The sequence below is a fragment of the Nilaparvata lugens genome, chromosome 3 (assembly GCF_014356525.2).
Source record: "Nilaparvata lugens isolate BPH chromosome 3, ASM1435652v1, whole genome shotgun sequence".
Taxonomy (NCBI): Eukaryota; Metazoa; Arthropoda; class Insecta; order Hemiptera; family Delphacidae; genus Nilaparvata; species Nilaparvata lugens.
This window is the reverse complement of record NC_052506.1, coordinates 22,440,099-22,457,488: the sequence shown is the minus strand read 5'-3', so window position 1 is coordinate 22,457,488 and position 17,390 is coordinate 22,440,099. Positions and strand designations below refer to the sequence as shown.

The 17,390-nt window shown below is 36.1% G+C and overlaps 1 protein-coding gene across 1 annotated transcript in view; it reads left to right on the top strand.

The window, feature by feature from the left end:
* Positions 1 to 17,390, top strand: part of LOC111060653 (eukaryotic translation initiation factor 4 gamma 1-like) — a 138,341-nt gene that overhangs the window by 71,907 nt on the left and 49,044 nt on the right. The window contains exons 6-10 of the mRNA XM_039422741.1: positions 1,892 to 1,972; positions 3,073 to 3,178; positions 7,569 to 7,919; positions 11,716 to 11,852; positions 16,082 to 16,543. Of these exons, the coding sequence (XP_039278675.1) occupies positions 1,892 to 1,972; positions 3,073 to 3,178; positions 7,569 to 7,919; positions 11,716 to 11,852; positions 16,082 to 16,543 (1,137 nt within the window). The remainder of the gene's footprint in view (positions 1 to 1,891; positions 1,973 to 3,072; positions 3,179 to 7,568; positions 7,920 to 11,715; positions 11,853 to 16,081; positions 16,544 to 17,390) is intronic.

Here is a 17,390-nt window from a genome sequence, read left to right as displayed (position 1 = left end):
ATTGTTATTTTGCATAGTGCAGTCGTCCAGATGCTACTATATATGCAGATGCCAACTATTTTACATTCCTATATTAATATTACGGCATTTATTATTCTTGTTTACTCCATTCCATTTTCAAGTTCAATTTTTGTGTTCTTTTAATCTATCTGATATTAATAGACGTCATATGTATAAATTGTAATCTAAATCACAGATTTACTAATATTACAGTCTTGAAAAGTACTCGTCTCAACCAATTCAATGCTATGAACAGTAATGAAACCGATGGAAACAGGAGCTGAATGTTATAGTTATAATGGATATTAGGGACATGAGTTGGAAATTCATAAAAAAATTTCAACTTGAAAATGTATTGTTCCTAGTGCATTTAAAATTCTTCACAACTCTTATTACAGTAGTCAGTAGTGTATTATCCTCGTTCCTATTTATAATTATTATTTGTATAGTTTTCATAAATGATATCTCTGTATCAAAGTAAGACTTAATTCATTCGGTTGATTCTTCATGCCATTATAAAAACAGTTTTAGTTGAAATTTCTTGCTGTTCGAAAAACACCCTTTCATTAATTGAATGTGAATTAATTTCGATGTAGCTTGTTAACATTCACAATCTCAGAGAAGAGAATGACTCAGAAAAAGTAACAAACGAATGTATTCTAAAGAGCATCTTAATTAATGCTCTCTCCCGCCTATTGTGGTGTTAAATTTACGAGTCTAGAATGATTTAGGGTGTTATTGTTAACGCTAAGCTGTCAGGATAGAGTTCAATTCTGTTTATTGTTTATAGTAATCTGGTGGTGGGTGATTCTTCATCCTTAACATTCCTGTATCTATAATATAATTCAATTTATTTTCTAATAAGTACATTTTATGTTATCAGTTTTTGGAAATGAATGAGTTTTTGAGCGTGTCTGTGCTTTACATATCGCTTGCTACAATCTAATCAGTATTGTAGTAATAGCCTATTTACAATATTTTACAGTATTTTATTATAGTTCAGTTTTTGAAATTTCTGTCTTTGTTTCATGGATTTATATATTTTTTTGTTTGATCCAAGGAAACTTTATTTTCAAGGCTTTATGTATTCATTTCTAAATTATTCTGAATTTTTATGAAACTTGATCAAAATTTTCAAGAATAAAACGTAAAAGAGAGCTTCATCCCAATTGGAAGTCTTTGAAGATTGAGTTTTGCTTGAATGGTTCTCATCCACTTTGAGAATTGCTTTGAATTTTTTCCATTGTGATGATTTATAGTGGATTTAAATTGATAGAAAGTCAAGTTATGTACATCGAAAGAGGAATTTAATGAAGATTTATGAGCTGATAGTTTAGCAGAGTTCATTGTATGTTTTGAGCGTTTGGCTATGATGAAAATTGTTAAATTAATTTATGATAATTTTCAAACGTCCAACCAGCTCCAGGAATGTTTCACTTTAAAAAATTAACTTTTTAATAAAATTGTTTTATTTTAAATGGTATTACTGCGGCAGAAATTCCACGTTTCGCTCTTCAAATTTATTAAAAAGCAGTCAAATCTAACATGGCCGGCCAATGCTATTTCAATATAAAAATAGGAGCACACTGTTGACTTTTTCATGCTGATTATATCGAAAAGTGCCTACGCTCTCTTTATCACTCTTTTAAACAATTAGCTCACCGGCTCTGTGGATTTGTGTGAAATCTGACTGCAATGTACTTCATTAGAGCAATGCTGCAATCTAAGGTTTGCACAGATAGTTCGGTTTTCCACGTTATCATTTTATTACAACCCGCTTTGTTTTTATTTTTTAAAATCATCAATTTTTTCCTTAATCCATCATAATTGTGAATCAATGCTGAATCATTTGATTGATCATAAATTAATTTATTTTTAAATTCGTTTCCAGCCGGCCGGAATGCCAGTGAACTTCCCGGCGGCTCTTGGAAATATATCTCATGTGAATCATCATCATTTTACTATGCCAACCGTAAGTGTTATCAATATATTCCGTAACCATTGTGTTCGCAATTTATATTTATTAGAATATATTGAATTTTATAGAGAGTGAGAATTTTATAGTTTTCCTCACAGAGATTTCAACTTGTCCTGAAGTGGCTATGAAACAATGATTGCTGTTAACATAGCTGTGTTTCTCAATTTTCAAAATAAGTTACAATTATGAACGCACGTTGTTCATAGCTCTACGACGTCGAGTTTGAACTAAATATTGCAAAAATAGACGTGCACTTTACATTAGTAACTATTTGGACTGACTCACCGATTACCACCAGCGCTGAGATGATACAACGTATACAAATCAGTTGAGTTGTTATTGTTGTTCTCCTTTGTATTATATATTTTTTGACTGTAATACTTTGATAAAAGTTGAAACAATCTATGAAATAAAATGTAGATTCCGATAGTTCAATCTATTAGACGTTGTTTGATACCATTTTTGATGAACTGAAGCTGAAGGGGCCGTGGATTAGAATCCTGCCATTCACAGTTATGCACTTGTATGGGTATTTCGTAACATCGACAAAAACGTATTAAGTAGAATAATAAAATATATGAATAAACAAATAATTAATTACAATACTTATTTGCAGGGGTGTCATGCCAAACAGAACTTTATTCAGAAAACTTTTCTCTTTCCAACCACAAAATCTTTTAATCAATACCTTTGTCAATAAAAACTTCATACAATCACAATAATTAAATCTAAGTAAAACTTCATCTAAAAAAATGAAAATAACTGCATTCCACTAGCACTAAAGGATTGGAAGCCATGTACAAAATCACTACTTGGTGCCTTTATTTTTCTCTTCCCTCTTGCAAAAAGATAAGAAAATAAATCTATTTCACCTATTTCTTTTCCCTTTGCTCAGCTTTGTTGGTTATTATTCAACAGTACAGCTTTCCCATTTTTCTTTCTTCTCATCTGCTTACTGATGTTGTGTTTATTGACTCTAATTTAATTTTTATGAAATTTGCTATTTCATGACTGGATGAATTGATTGAATTGTATGTTTGTATGCGCGTATTTGGTAAATTGATGATTGAAATATGTATTTTTTACTTTGGCAGCATTATCCTCAAGGAGGGCGGCAACACAATCAGAGTGCTAGTCAAATATTTTATCCGGTCACGCCAGTCAATTTCGGTGCGCACGTCCAAGGTTATCCAAATTATTGTGAGTAACCATGTCTTCTTTCACATTCAACATTTCAATTATATAATCCCCAATCCACTTGGCTTTATATCCATATACCTATAACTTTATACCAAATTGTATACAAAGCTGGACTCGTAAAACCATTCCTTTATGCTTCCTTTCACACTGTTTCCATACACGTCTATTTCCTGACACGTTATCCAGAATGTCCGTCGATTGAAAGATTGTTGGTACATATGCCAACCCAATTTCTGTCATGTTACCCTTTTCAGAGGTATTTTTAACATAAAAACATTCAAAATACGACCAAAAGTATGTTACATTTTTATAATCCATCATAATTGTGAATCAATGCTGAATCATTTGATTGATCATAGATTAATTTATTTTTAAATTCGTTTCCAGCCGGCCGGAATGCCAGTGAACTTCCCGGCGGCTCTTGGAAATATATCTCATGTGAATCATCATCATTTTACTATGCCAACCGTAAGTGTTATCAATATATTCCGTAACCATTGTGTTCGCAATTTATATTTATTAGAATATATTGAATTTTATAGAGAGTGAGAATTTTATAGTTTTCCTCACAGAGATTTCAACTTGTCCTAAAGTGGCTATGAAACAATGATTGCTGTTAACATAGCTGTGTTTCTCAATTTTCAAAATAAGTTACAATTATGAACGCACGTTGTTCATAGCTCTACGACGTCGAGTTTGAACTAAATATTGCAAAAATAGACGTGCACTTTACATTAGTAACTATTTGGACTGGCTCACCGATTACCACCAGCGCTCAGATGATACAACGTATACAAATCAGTTGAGTTGTTATTGTTGTTCTCCTTTGTATTATATATTTTTTGACTGTAATACTTTGATAAAAGTTGAAACAATCTATGAAATAAAATGTAGATTCCGATAGTTCAATCTATTAGACGTTGTTTGATACCATTTTTGATAAACTGAAGCTGAAGGGGCCGTGGATTAGAATCCTGCCATTCACAGTTATGCACTTGTATGGGTATTTCGTAACATCGACAAAAACGTATTAAGTAGAATAATAAAAATATATGAATAAACAAATAATTAATTACAATACTTATTTGCAGGGGTGTCATGCCAAACAGAACTTTATTCAGAAAACTTTTCTCTTTCCAACCACAAAATCTTTTAATCAATACCTTTGTCAATAAAAACTTCATACAATCGCAATAATAAAATCTAAGTAAAACTTCATCTAAAAAAATGAAAATAGCTGCATTCCACTAGCACTAAAGGATTGGAAGCCATGTACAATATCACTACTTGGTGCTTTTATTTTTCTCTTCCCTCTTGCAAAAAGATAACAAAATAAATCTATTTCACCTATTACTTTTCCCTTTGCTCAGCTTTGTTGGTTATCATTCAACAGTACAGCTTTCCCATTCTTCTTTCTTCTCATCTGCTTACTGATGTTGTGTTTATTGACTCTAATTTAATTTTTATGAAATTTGCTATTTCATGACTGGATGAATTGATTGAATTGTATGTTTGTATGCGCGTATTTGGTAAATTGATGTTTGAAATATGTATTTTTTACTTTGGCAGCATTATCCTCAAGGAGGGCGGCAACACAATCAGAGTGCTAGTCAAATATTTTATCCGGTCACGCCAGTCAATTTCGGTGCGCACGTCCAAGGTTATCCAAATTATTGTGAGTAACCATGTCTTCTTTCACATTCAACATTTCAATTATATAATCCCCAATCCACTTGGCTTTATATCTATATACCTATAACTTTATACCAAATTGTATACAAAGCTGGACTCGTAAAACCATTCCTTTATGCTTCCATTCACACTGTTTCCATACACGTCTATTTCCTGACACGTTATCCAGAATGTCCGTCGATTGAAAGATTGTTGGTACATATGCCAACCCAATTTCTGTCATGTTACCCTTTTCAGAGGTATTTTTTAACATAAAAACATTCAAAATACGACCAAAAGTATGTTACATTTTTATTATTTTCTTGTGTGTGTACGAGTTATAAATGGCCAATCACGTACAGATCAGTCTTTGAGAATGATGTGAGGTGGGCTCTGTGATCAGTCTTGCTGCTCCAATACCCACTCACTCACCAATGTTTTTTTGGGACCATGCCTCAAGAAGCGTTTTTTAGACGAGTAGGCACGCAACATCAGAACAGAAATCTCTCCGATTGGCTGATACGAGAGAGCTTCCTCTCGATATACCAACCATTCCAGATAGATCAGCCAATCGGAGAGCTTCTTGCCCTGTAATGCTGACTGAAAAACGCTGCGTGTGGCTTGGCCCTTACATCTTCTCTCGGCTCCCAGAACAGACTGTAGCTTTTAGTTATTCTTTGAGAAAAAAAGTAGCCCTCTGCAATAAATAAGAGAATATTATAAATTCGTTTTTGAAAAAAAATTTTAGCTTGAATAGGATAGTTTGTTTAGAAATTCATAATGATTATTGTGTCTCTTATTACTCCAGTGCGGCTGGTTCTATTAATATTTTATCTTGTTTAAGAATTATTCTTAAACTTTATAGGAAGCATTATTAAAGGCTAGATGTTGTTAACTTGGAATGGTGTGAATTTGTTTGAAGAATAAAACATTTTTAAAATTTATAAAGTACTTTATAAATATAAAGTACTTTATTTCTAAAACTACTTTATAGTAGAATTATTATCAGTTTTCAAACTATTACATTTTGTATTACAAAGATTATTTATTAATTTAAAACGTAAAAAAAATTGAATATCATTACGTTTTTGCTTCTTGTTTTTTTTTCGTTTCACTTGTTATTTCTATCAATAAAAACAATAACGAAATGTTTTTATTTATTGATAATTGACTTGTGTTGACACAGATGTGTTTCCGAACACGGTGGGCGCAGCCGCGCCGCAGTTCATGACTGCAGCAGCGCCGAACGCGGCCGCACTGCGCTTCGCCGCATCGCACGCGGCTGCGGCAGCCGGAAACGTGGCACCACCGCACGCGGCGCCCGTGCAACAGATGGGCGGAGCCATGCCTCAAGGGGCGGGGCCAGCCGGAGGCCCGCCCCCTGTTACGGTGGTGACTGCTCATGCGCCGCCTCCGCAGCAGCAGCAGCAACAGCAGCAGCAAGCCCCGCCACCTCAGATGCAGCAGCATCACATCCAGCACTCCACCTACCAGAAGACCGCCAAGCGGAGACCAAACGCCATTCCCATTATAGGTAAACCTTTTTTTAAATTGTTTTAATATCAGATATCAGTGAACTAATCGAGTGAATTGATTTTTCTGGAATTATATTTCATTCCTTCCCAGTCCTGGTTTAGAGTTGATATTTTGAATATCGTAGATTATTTTCCAATATGACTGCACAACCAGCAAGCAGCAAAGATTCACCAATCATTGAAAAGCTAGTATTATCTACAATGAAATATCCATGTAATTCACACAATGTTTCTAAGGGCATGATCACATTGGATGTGTGTACATATGTGCAAGTGCACGTCAGATCATGCATGAGCCGAGAAACAAAATCTTTCGAATAGCCATTGAAACACGTTGTGACTTATCAGTAGTTGCTCACACTGAACGCAACCAGCAAGTGAGAGTGTTGCTATTGCTCTTTCCACATTTTGTTCTCATCTGCGCAATTGTTCATGCAAGATCACGCTTGCACTTGCACATATACGCACGCATTCAATGTGATCATACCATTAGATTATGACCAATTAAAGCCACGTTTTCACCAGATTTGTCAAGTTAGTGCCAGTTGCAAAGCCGATTAAATCTTAACCGTGATTAATCCAAGAGAGAACCAATCAGAGAAGCTGTCTTTTCAAAAAAGCCTTCTCTCATTGGTTCTCGTGAAATTAATCACGGTTAATATTTAACCGGCTTTTGTGCAACCGGGCCTTAGATTTCAACAATTTTCGGCAACTGATGCCAATTTATTAAAAAGCTCAGCAATTTTTAACTTGTTTTCCACAAAAAATTTTAGCTTGAATAGGATAGTTTGTTTAGAAATTCATAATGATTATTGTGTCTCTTATTACTCCAGTGCGGCTGGTTCTATTAATATTTTATCTTGTTTAAGAATTATTCTTAAACTTTATAGGAAGCATTATTAAAGGCTAGATGTTGTTAACTTGGAATGGTGTGAATTTGTTTGAAGAATAAAACATTTTTAAAATTTATAAAGTCTAAAACTACTTTATAGTAGAATTATTATCAGTTTTCAAACTATTACATTTTGTATTACAAAGATTATTTATTAATTTAAAACGTAAAAAAAATTGAATATCATTACGTTTTTGCTTCTGGTTTTTTTTTCGTTTCACTTGTTATTTCTATCAATAAAAACAATAACGAAATGTTTTTATTTATTGATAATTGACTTGTGTTGACACAGATGTGTTTCCGAACACGGTGGGCGCAGCCGCGCCGCAGTTCATGACTGCAGCAGCGCCGAACGCGGCCGCACTGCGCTTCGCCGCATCGCACGCGGCTGCGGCAGCCGGAAACGTGGCACCACCGCACGCGGCGCCCGTGCAACAGATGGGCGGAGCCATGCCTCAAGGGGCGGGGCCAGCCGGAGGCCCGCCCCCTGTTACGGTGGTGACTGCTCATGCGCCGCCTCCGCAGCAGCAGCAGCAGCAACAGCAGCAGCAAGCCCCGCCACCTCAGATGCAGCAGCATCACATCCAGCACTCCACCTACCAGAAGACCGCCAAGCGGAGACCAAACGCCATTCCCATTATAGGTAAACCTTTTTTTAAATTGTTTTAATATCAGATATCAGTGAACTAATCGAGTGAATTGATTTTTCTGGAATTATATTTCATTCCTTCCCAGTCCTGGTTTAGAGTTGATATTTTGAATATCGTAGATTATTTTCCAATATGACTGCACAAATGACTGCACAACCAGCAAGCAGCAAAGATTCACCAATCATTGAAAAGCTAGTATTATCTACAATGAAATATCCATGTAATTCACACAATGTTTCTAAGGGCATGATCACATTGGATGTGTGTACATATGTGCAAGTGCACGTCAGATCATGCATGAGCCGAGAAACAAAATCTTTCGAATAGCCATTGAAACACGTTGTGACTTATCAGTAGTTGCTCACACTGAACGCAACCAGCAAGTGAGAGTGTTGCTATTGCTCTTTCCACATTTTGTTCTCATCTGCGCAATTGTTCATGCAAGATCACGCTTGCACTTGCACATATACGCACGCATTCAATGTGATCATACCATTAGATTATGACCAATTAAAGCCACGTTTTCACCAGATTTGTCAAGTTAGTGCCGGTTGCAAAGCCGATTAAATCTTAACCGTGATTAATTCCAAGAGAGAACCAATCAGAGAAGCTGTCTTTTCAAAAAAGCCTTCTCTCATTGGTTCTCGTGAAATTAATCACGGTTAATATTTAACCGGCTTTTGTGCAACCGGGCCTTAGATTTCAACAATTTTCGGCAACTGATGCCAATTTATTAAAAAGCTCAGCAATTTTTAACTTGTTTTCCACAAAAAATTATTGACACTGTTTTGAAGAAAACTGTGTGTGAACAACATTTTATAGTATAAGTGTGGCTTAAGAAGACTTCATTGTAAATAGGACAGTGTTATCACAAATGTTGTAAACCTTTCCACGGACAAGTATGAACATAGTATGTCATCTTCTACAGTGAAATACACAAAAATTGAAATTTATGTTGTTGTACATGAAGGAACACTTGATAATAACGTAGTTGTTGTGGACACTGTTTTTCCACATTAATGTTTAAAATAGCTATTTATGTATTAAGAGCGTAATGCGCCACTTTATTGCTCGCGCAAAACAGTTATCATAACATTGATAATTTTGCAAGAGCTATAAAGAAGCATTACGCGAGAATTACTTATATCTGGCGGAGTTAATAATAATTCGTCTTCACCGATATCCATCATGGCTGCAGAACCGGTACAGTTACCAACTTTTTACTTTCCTTGCCCTATTACTATAGGTAAGGAAAGTATTGCTTTCCGAAAAAAATAATGTACCCCAATTTCTAAATTTCTATACGTTTCAAGGTCCCCTGAGTCCAAAAAAGTGGTTTTTGGGTATTGGTCTGTGTGTGTGTGTGTGTGTGTGTGGTGTGTGTGTGTGTGTGTGTGTGTAAATGAGTGTATGTGCGTCTGTGTACACGATATCTCATCTACCAATTAACGGAATGACTTGAAATTTGGAACTTAAGGTCCTTACACTATAAGGATCCGACATGAACAATTTCAATCAAATGCAATTCAAGATGGCGGATAAAATGGCAATAATGTTGTCAAAAACAGGGTTTTTCGCGATTTTCTCGAAAATGGCTCCAACGATTTTGATCAAATTCATACCTAAAATACTCATTGATAAGCTATATCAACTGCCACAAGTCCCATATCTGTAAAAATTTCAGGAGCTCCGCCCCATCTATGCAAAGTTTGATTTTAGATTTCCAAAGTATCAGGTCTCAGATATAATTTAAACGAAAAATTTTGAGTGGAAAAGATTGAGCATGAAAATCTTTTGAATTAATGTCCAGTAACATTGTCACCTAAAATTAAAAATAAGCTTGAAATTTGAGAAAATGTGATTATTCAATTGCGAACTGTTGGCAACTGTTGATTCTATTGAATGATTCACTATGAAGAGATAGCAGATCTCGTGTGTATCCAGCGTTATTGTCCTGTCACCAGCTGGCTCAGATCTTTCAATAGGCATAGTAAACTAGTATGCGCGGGAACACTGGCGTCAGGTGATATATTTTCATAACGGCAAGGAAAGTTGTGTGAGTGCGCCACACCAGATTTTTAGGTTAAAATCTGACCTACTTTTGGCGAGCTGCTTATCATCAGTTGATTAGCGAACGTAAAGAAACCTCTGTGCATGCGCGAATGATTGGCGAGCGTAAGTAAATCTACTGCGCATTCGCAGATGGTTAGTGAGCGAAAAAGTAGATTCTCCTCAGAAATAAGCTGTTTTACGAGGAGAATTGAGTATGTAAATTCTTGTTTTACGTGCAGTTGTAGAAAATAGTATATTTCGCACCTAGAGCAGAAAATGAGATTTTTCCGGCTCGAAATTGGTTTTTAAGTCCGAGGCCGTAGGCCGATTGAGAGCCGGAAAAACATTTTTGCCCGTGGTGCGAACGCTACTTTTCGCCACACACAAAAATAAACAATATATATATGAGAATAGTTGTTTACTAAGCACTTCCGAAAGCAGAAGTGGAAGGGGATAGCTCTAGCAAATCTGAGGTAATCTGAATATCAGGAAATTGTCCAAGTATTTTTATTTTTTATTCTGATTTGTCTAAATAACCTAAAAGATGATGTTCAATTATGTGGGAGGTGTTCAATTATGAGGGAGGTTGAGTTTATACTTTTTTATTCTTTCAAATGGCAATAAGATGATATTATTATAAATGTTTTAATTATTGAATAATGAACACAAATAATGAAAAGTTTTTTGATCACCTTCTTAGTTCCATGTTAGCGGCTGGAAAGGGTACTCTTTCCGGCCTAGGCTGGAAAGAAACCTGTTCTGACGTCAGACGAGAGTCGTCTGCAAACAATGTCTTTCAGATCTACGTAGGGACTGGAAAACAGCTGCTTTCTGTGCAGTGTGGCGAAAAAACTTTTTTACGTTTTTGATGAGAAATGAGGAAAGTATTTCACTCCTAAGGAGTAGCTTCATAAGCTCACCAGTTCCATCTTCAGATGCATTCCTCATTTCTCATCAAAAAGTAATTGATTAAAATATTTACGTGGAAACATGGTGTCTAGACTACAACTAAGTTACAAAAATGGTGTCTTGATACTAAATACTATGCTATCGTCTTTGCCAAGCCAGATACAGTACTTGAGTTTCAACTGAACCCACCGACCATGATGCAGTGGGTACGACGTTTGAGTTTTGTGAAGAAAAACGATCTAGGTAGAAATGATAACAGATTTTGTTTTCTCCACACTGCACAGAAACCCTACAATTTCCGGACATTTTCTAGGTTGGAAAGATACCGTTCTACGAACAGTGTAAATAAAAACAGCTGATCTCAATTTGAGCCTGGAAAAGTAAGGTTAGTCGCGATACCCGTCCCGAAAGTAGTCACTTTCCCATCACTTCCAGTTTGTGGCTATTTTGAATGAGAGTATTAATTTTGCACAAAGAGATTGAACTAATGTTTCTGAAACTGATCACCAAATGGCATGTCATTATTTGTATCTACTAATAACCTAGAGTTGTTTGCAATCAATTCCAGTAGGCCGTTGTTTTGTAATTAACATTTGAAAAAGGTGCTGCTTGAGGATCATATGTGGATCGTTACGGCCTACTGGAGAAGACTAGCTGAGGATCATACGTGGATCCTTATGGCAGCCAACGTGTTGATGGTGTACGACATTTTTCTCGTCGTGCGCTACCTAAAGATTGCATTGACATTCAATTATTTATTTTTAGAGTAGTTGCCTTGAGCTACGTAGTGCAGTAAGATACTTATGAATTGCATTGCATGTTTTTCAGATCCAAGTACGATGCGGGATATCACGAACGACATCACACCGATGGCCGGTGGAAGTGTCACCAGTACAACCCCCCCTCCCACCACCATCTCGACCGACTCCAGTGCTAGGCAAACTCCTCAACCTCAACCTCAGCCCGTATGTAGTCACCATTCATAACCATTTCAATTGAACATACATTTTTTCCACTTCATTTTATCAGGGTGTGAGCAGCGGTGTTGGTGTTGTGTCAGGTGTTATGAGTTCTGCGGTCCACGTTCTTTCTGTGAAAAAAATGGCGGTGATCAAATACAAGAGTTCTAATGGATTTATCAATTTTGAAGATAAATTGAAGAAAAACAGCTACTATCAGCATAACTGCTGTAATATTAACTCTTCATTCTTGTTTAAATAATCATCGATATTTCATTCACACAGAAAATGTAGTTTTAATCTATTAAATGATACATTTTCATAATTGAGATTAAATAATTAATATTCTGTTAGTTGAAACACAATCTGGCAACGTTGCGTTGCTAGAAAAGGATAGCACTATCTGCTTTGTCGAATGATAGACAAGGATACCAACACCAATGTTAACCAAAATGCTGCCATTATAGCGTAGAAATAATATATGAATAAAATAAATAAAAGCGTTCGAGGTCCAGTTTCTCCAACTATAGCTGGTATCTGTAGCTGAAATCAATTTAATAATGGTTGACAATTTACTGACAATGATAAGCAACTCTCTCTCACTTCTCGAATTAATTCAATAAATAATTTCAGTTCCCTCATATTTGATTTTTAAGAAGACGAAACTCGTAACGCCTGTCCGCCCTCTGTGTGGTGCATACACCCTAATACATGTGAACAATGTGGTCTACTTGTGTGAGAGTACAAAATTGTTTTACTGTAGTAAATTTTGGATTAGCTAAGCTTGACGCTTTGAGATCTTTTATAAATCTGGCCACGAAGTTTATCCCACTTGTTGCAATCCAGTGAATGTTAGCCGCTTTTAAATTGTTCAAAATGCAATATATTTATTTTTCTTACTAGAGATTAAAATTTATTGTCTTCATCATTGAACTTTTCCTTCAAGATCTGTTCAATTGTATCGAATTTACTGTCTTAATGATGAATAATTGTCGAAGAAAGTATCACATTCATAGCATGCAGACTATAAGAGTAACTTTTGTTCGGGCTGGGTGGGAATAGTCATATTAGAACTCCTGGGAATAATATATTTACTGTACGGGACACATGCCAGCGCACAAACAAGGCCAGCTCGTTGCATTGAAAACGTGTTATTTTTAGTTGAAGAGTTTATATTGATTGGAATCTTGATGTGTATTTGATTACTTATCTATTATTTATGAATCATACATTCGATTCATCTTTCGTATTATTTTAAATTTGATTAGATTAAATGTGAAATTTGATTGACATACACTGATACTGATATGTGGGTATTCAGTTTAAACATATATTTGACATAAACTGTAGATATTTATGATAGACTGTTAGTTGTCTAGTACCATAGAGAAAATACAACATAGGAAGATATCCCATGCTATGCTATAGATTCCATGTTTATGTTCCAAATATCAAGCCGATTACTTGCGACTACTGTCTATTATTACAGTTTGTTTGGGTGAGAGTATGCGTTAACAATGAAATTTTGAACATAAACGCCGTATACTATGAGATGTCTTCTTAAGCTATATTTACGCTTTGATAATATCCTCTAGAAGAAAATTTAAACAATTTTGTTCTGAAAAAGAGGCACTCTGTAAAATGGTACAAAGCTTAACCCCTAACTAGAATTTAGTCCAATGCTTTAGAGAATGTTTAATGCTCTGAACTTTACCTATAAATCTTTTCTCTATGTTATTACGTTTGAACTGTTTTTCTTGCTATCGTCAAAAATTGAAATGAAATAGAGTTAGTCGGACATACTACTGAAAATTTGTATTTTCGTACTCCTCAATATTGTATCAAATTCAAATTTTATTTATTCAAACTCACAATATTCACATTCAGAATCAATAAGAAAAAACACTCAGCTCAGGAAGATAAAAAATAATTAATGGAAGATTAATAAAATAAATACTGGTATGTTTTATTAGAAATACGGTAAATTTGTGAATTGGAATAAAAAATACTACCTGCTGGAAGTATACAATACTCCACGTTTGCAAGCAGGAATGAATATCACTTCAACTAATCTTAAATGCATGAATAAAAGGAGAAAGAAAAAGAAAAGAGAAAGAAAAGACTAGCAACCATTCACTCTCACATTCACTCACCTTGCACACTTTCCAATAACAGCTCATCTTACTAATGCTTATTGCCAGCCACCAAAATTACATTTAAACTACGAAATAACATTAAATAAGGATTCTAAATGGTCAGGCATAAGACCTCTGAGCCATCTAAGAATTCTTTTTTTGAAAACAAGTTGATTTTGAACCCTCTTGATTTCAATTGGGATGTTATTAAAAAACTTGGGGCCAAGAAATACAAACGATTTCTGGAAACAAGTGGTACACGATTTGGGAAGTCTCAGTAAATCAGCTGTCACTCTCCTAGTTTGATAGCTGGGAACATCCCTGAGCAACGTATGACCACCGTTTCCAGACATTACAAAGAACATATACAGGACCTTAAACACATACATATATCTAAGAGGCAAACATCCAAGGCACTGAAATAGAGGAAAAGAATGTTCATATCTACCCTTTCTATTTATAACACGGACTATCGATTTCTGCACCGTTATCAATGGCTTCAAGTGACAAATATAGGTGGAGCCCCAACAATTAATACCATAACTTATTTTTGGATCAACAAATGCAAAATATAACTGCCTAAGAACATTTAAAGGGAAAAATTTATTCAAGAAATAGAATTTTCGCAGGACGAGTAACAGATAGTTTTTTATGATAGATATATGCTGAGACCAGTTGAGCTTTTCATCAACAATCACACCTAAATATTTAATGGCATTGGTCTGACCAACGACCTCACAGTCACAGTCATTCCGATCACAGGCACCATGAAACTTCAGTGCAGAAGGCAGTGTCCATGGTGTTGTTAATGTGAACAATATATATTTTGTTTTTGTAAGATTGAGCTGTATTCTATTGTGCCTGAACCAAAGCAATAGCTTATCCAAATCATCCTGCATCATTCTCTCTAAGTTGGGGACATCCAGTCCACAATATGCCAAGGCAGTGTCATCTGCAAAGGACACAGGCATACCATTGAACTCACACGAATAGAGATCATTTATAAAGATGAGAAACAAGATTGGTCCAAGGACGGAACCCTGTGGTACACCACTGTCCACTCCCTGAACCTCACTCTTCACTCTCCCAATAGCTACATATTGCTGCCTGTCCTTCAAATATGAAGAGAACCAATCCAAAACCATGCCCCTGATACCAGCCTTAGATAATTTATTCAACAAGATTGAATGGTTAACCGTGTCAAATGCCTTTCTGATGTCCAAAAACAGTCCTGCAACACAGCGCGCTGGCCTGAAGTTGAAGCCACAGAAAACAACCGACATGAATCTTTCAAGAGCCATTTCAGTATTCATGCGTTCACGAAAGCCAAACTGTTTTTTTTAGAAAAAGTTATATGAGTTGAGGAAATTGAGAAGTCTTCTTTTCACTATCTTTTCCAATATCTTTGAGAAGACAGACAGCAGAGATATAGGTCTATAATTGTTCAACTTGAATCTAGAACCGGATTTGTAGATTGGCACCACTCTTGCTACCTTCATCCCAGAAGGAAATATTCCTGTAGATAGACTGTAATTGAAAATATCAACTAGAATGGGAACAATGGTCAGAGCAACATCCTTCAAAATTCTAGAAGATATAAGATCATCTCCAGAAGAAGTACCGTTTTTTAATTGTTTTATGTAAATTAACAGTTCATCATAGGTGCCAGCTTCAAAAAACGTAGACGCTTGATGGTTTCTTTCCTTGATGGTGTTATGATAGTCATTTTCATTATCAGCTGCACCATAAGAAGTAGCTAAAACGTCTCTGCCAATGTTAACAAAAAAATCATTAAATAGATTTTCTATTGTTTTTGGATCCGTTACAATTTCATTCCTGTGTTCTATTTTCAATTCATCATGAGATCTAGTTTTTCTCGGATTTCCACAAAGTTTATTTAGAACTAGCCATTTTTTCCGAGGGGGTATTTGATCTAATGTAGAATAATACTTTTGTTTTTCAATTTTAATCCACTTTTTTATTTTTCTAGAATAAGTTTTTAAATTATTTTTTATCCTTAGGTTTTCTGGGTTTGCTTTCAATCACATGTCAATGCTATAGTAGACTAACGAGTGCTTTTGTATGTTTGCATTTGCATAGAGCCAAGGCACGGCGGCAGTGAGTCAAGGTGACGCGAGCGAAGTGGCGACGGTGAGTGCCGCCCCTGCGGTCGACTCGACGCAACCGCCGCCATCATTCCACCCGCCCCCGGTGGCGGCAGCGGCAGCCGAGGTGGCGACGGTCACCATCAACGGCCCCACCAGTTTAGACATTTCCCCCGAAACTCAAGTTCCTATTAGTGAAGTGAAAGTGCAGTCTTCGCCGCCGCTGCCGCCCGCGGACAAAACGCCCGTGGTCAGTGCTAGCGACGAAATAACTTCGCACGCCAGGACGATAGTGAAAGACAGTGCAGCGAGCAGCCAGCAGCAGCAGTCGCCCGCCAAGAGTTTGAGCCGCAAGCAGCAGAGTCGCGACGCTAGCGGCGACAAATCGCAGGCGGCCAGCGACAAGTCGCCTGTCGCCGAATCGCAGCCGACCACCAAGTCGCAGCCGATTGCTGATGTAAGTTGGTGCAATGAAAATTTGGTGTAAGCTGCTTACTTGTTTACTTGCTGATTAGAGTTACTGTAAATAAATTTGAATTTGAATTTTGTTTCTTATTTAGGACCTACTGTCTTCAATAATAATAATAATACTGAGGGTGATGCCCACATGAGCTCTTAGACTTGTGCGTGGGTAATGAGTGAGAGGGATGATGATGAGAGATGACTACTTTTTAGGTAATCGGGACCGACTGTATATCGTCTCCTCCGAAAGACGGGGTGGCCGTATCTATGTGATTGTGTTGTGGTCAAAAACTTTTGCCTCGGTCTAGATTCGAACTCGGGTTCTCTTGATTATTAGACGGGCGCGTTATTACTCACTCTAACGAACCATCCGCTTAGTTACTTACATATTTAATAACTCTCTGCTTATTGCTCCCAACATTAACATTAATTTGTGCAAATCAGTTATCTACAGTATTATTTTCTGTAGTATTTCTATCATTTATTTATACTGTGTGTATTACTGTGAAATTTAATTGAAAACCCCAATTTCCTACAAGGTTGCTTGAGTGGAGTCCTGTGAACCTAATCTGATTTTAAGAAGTGTAATTATTCACAATATTCAATACTACACAAAAATGATATTTCAGTACGCATTACAATATTAAATACAATATCTATATCATTATTATGACGTCAGTAATAAGGTTGATGTAGGTCCACATAGAAACAAGTTAGATCTAGTTCTTGAGTTGAGATGCTAAGAGGAAATCAAATTTTGAAAAACTTGTTTGTATGTTTCATCATTTATTAGCCATAATATCGTTGTTGAACGTATCAATAACATTTACAGTGATATGATA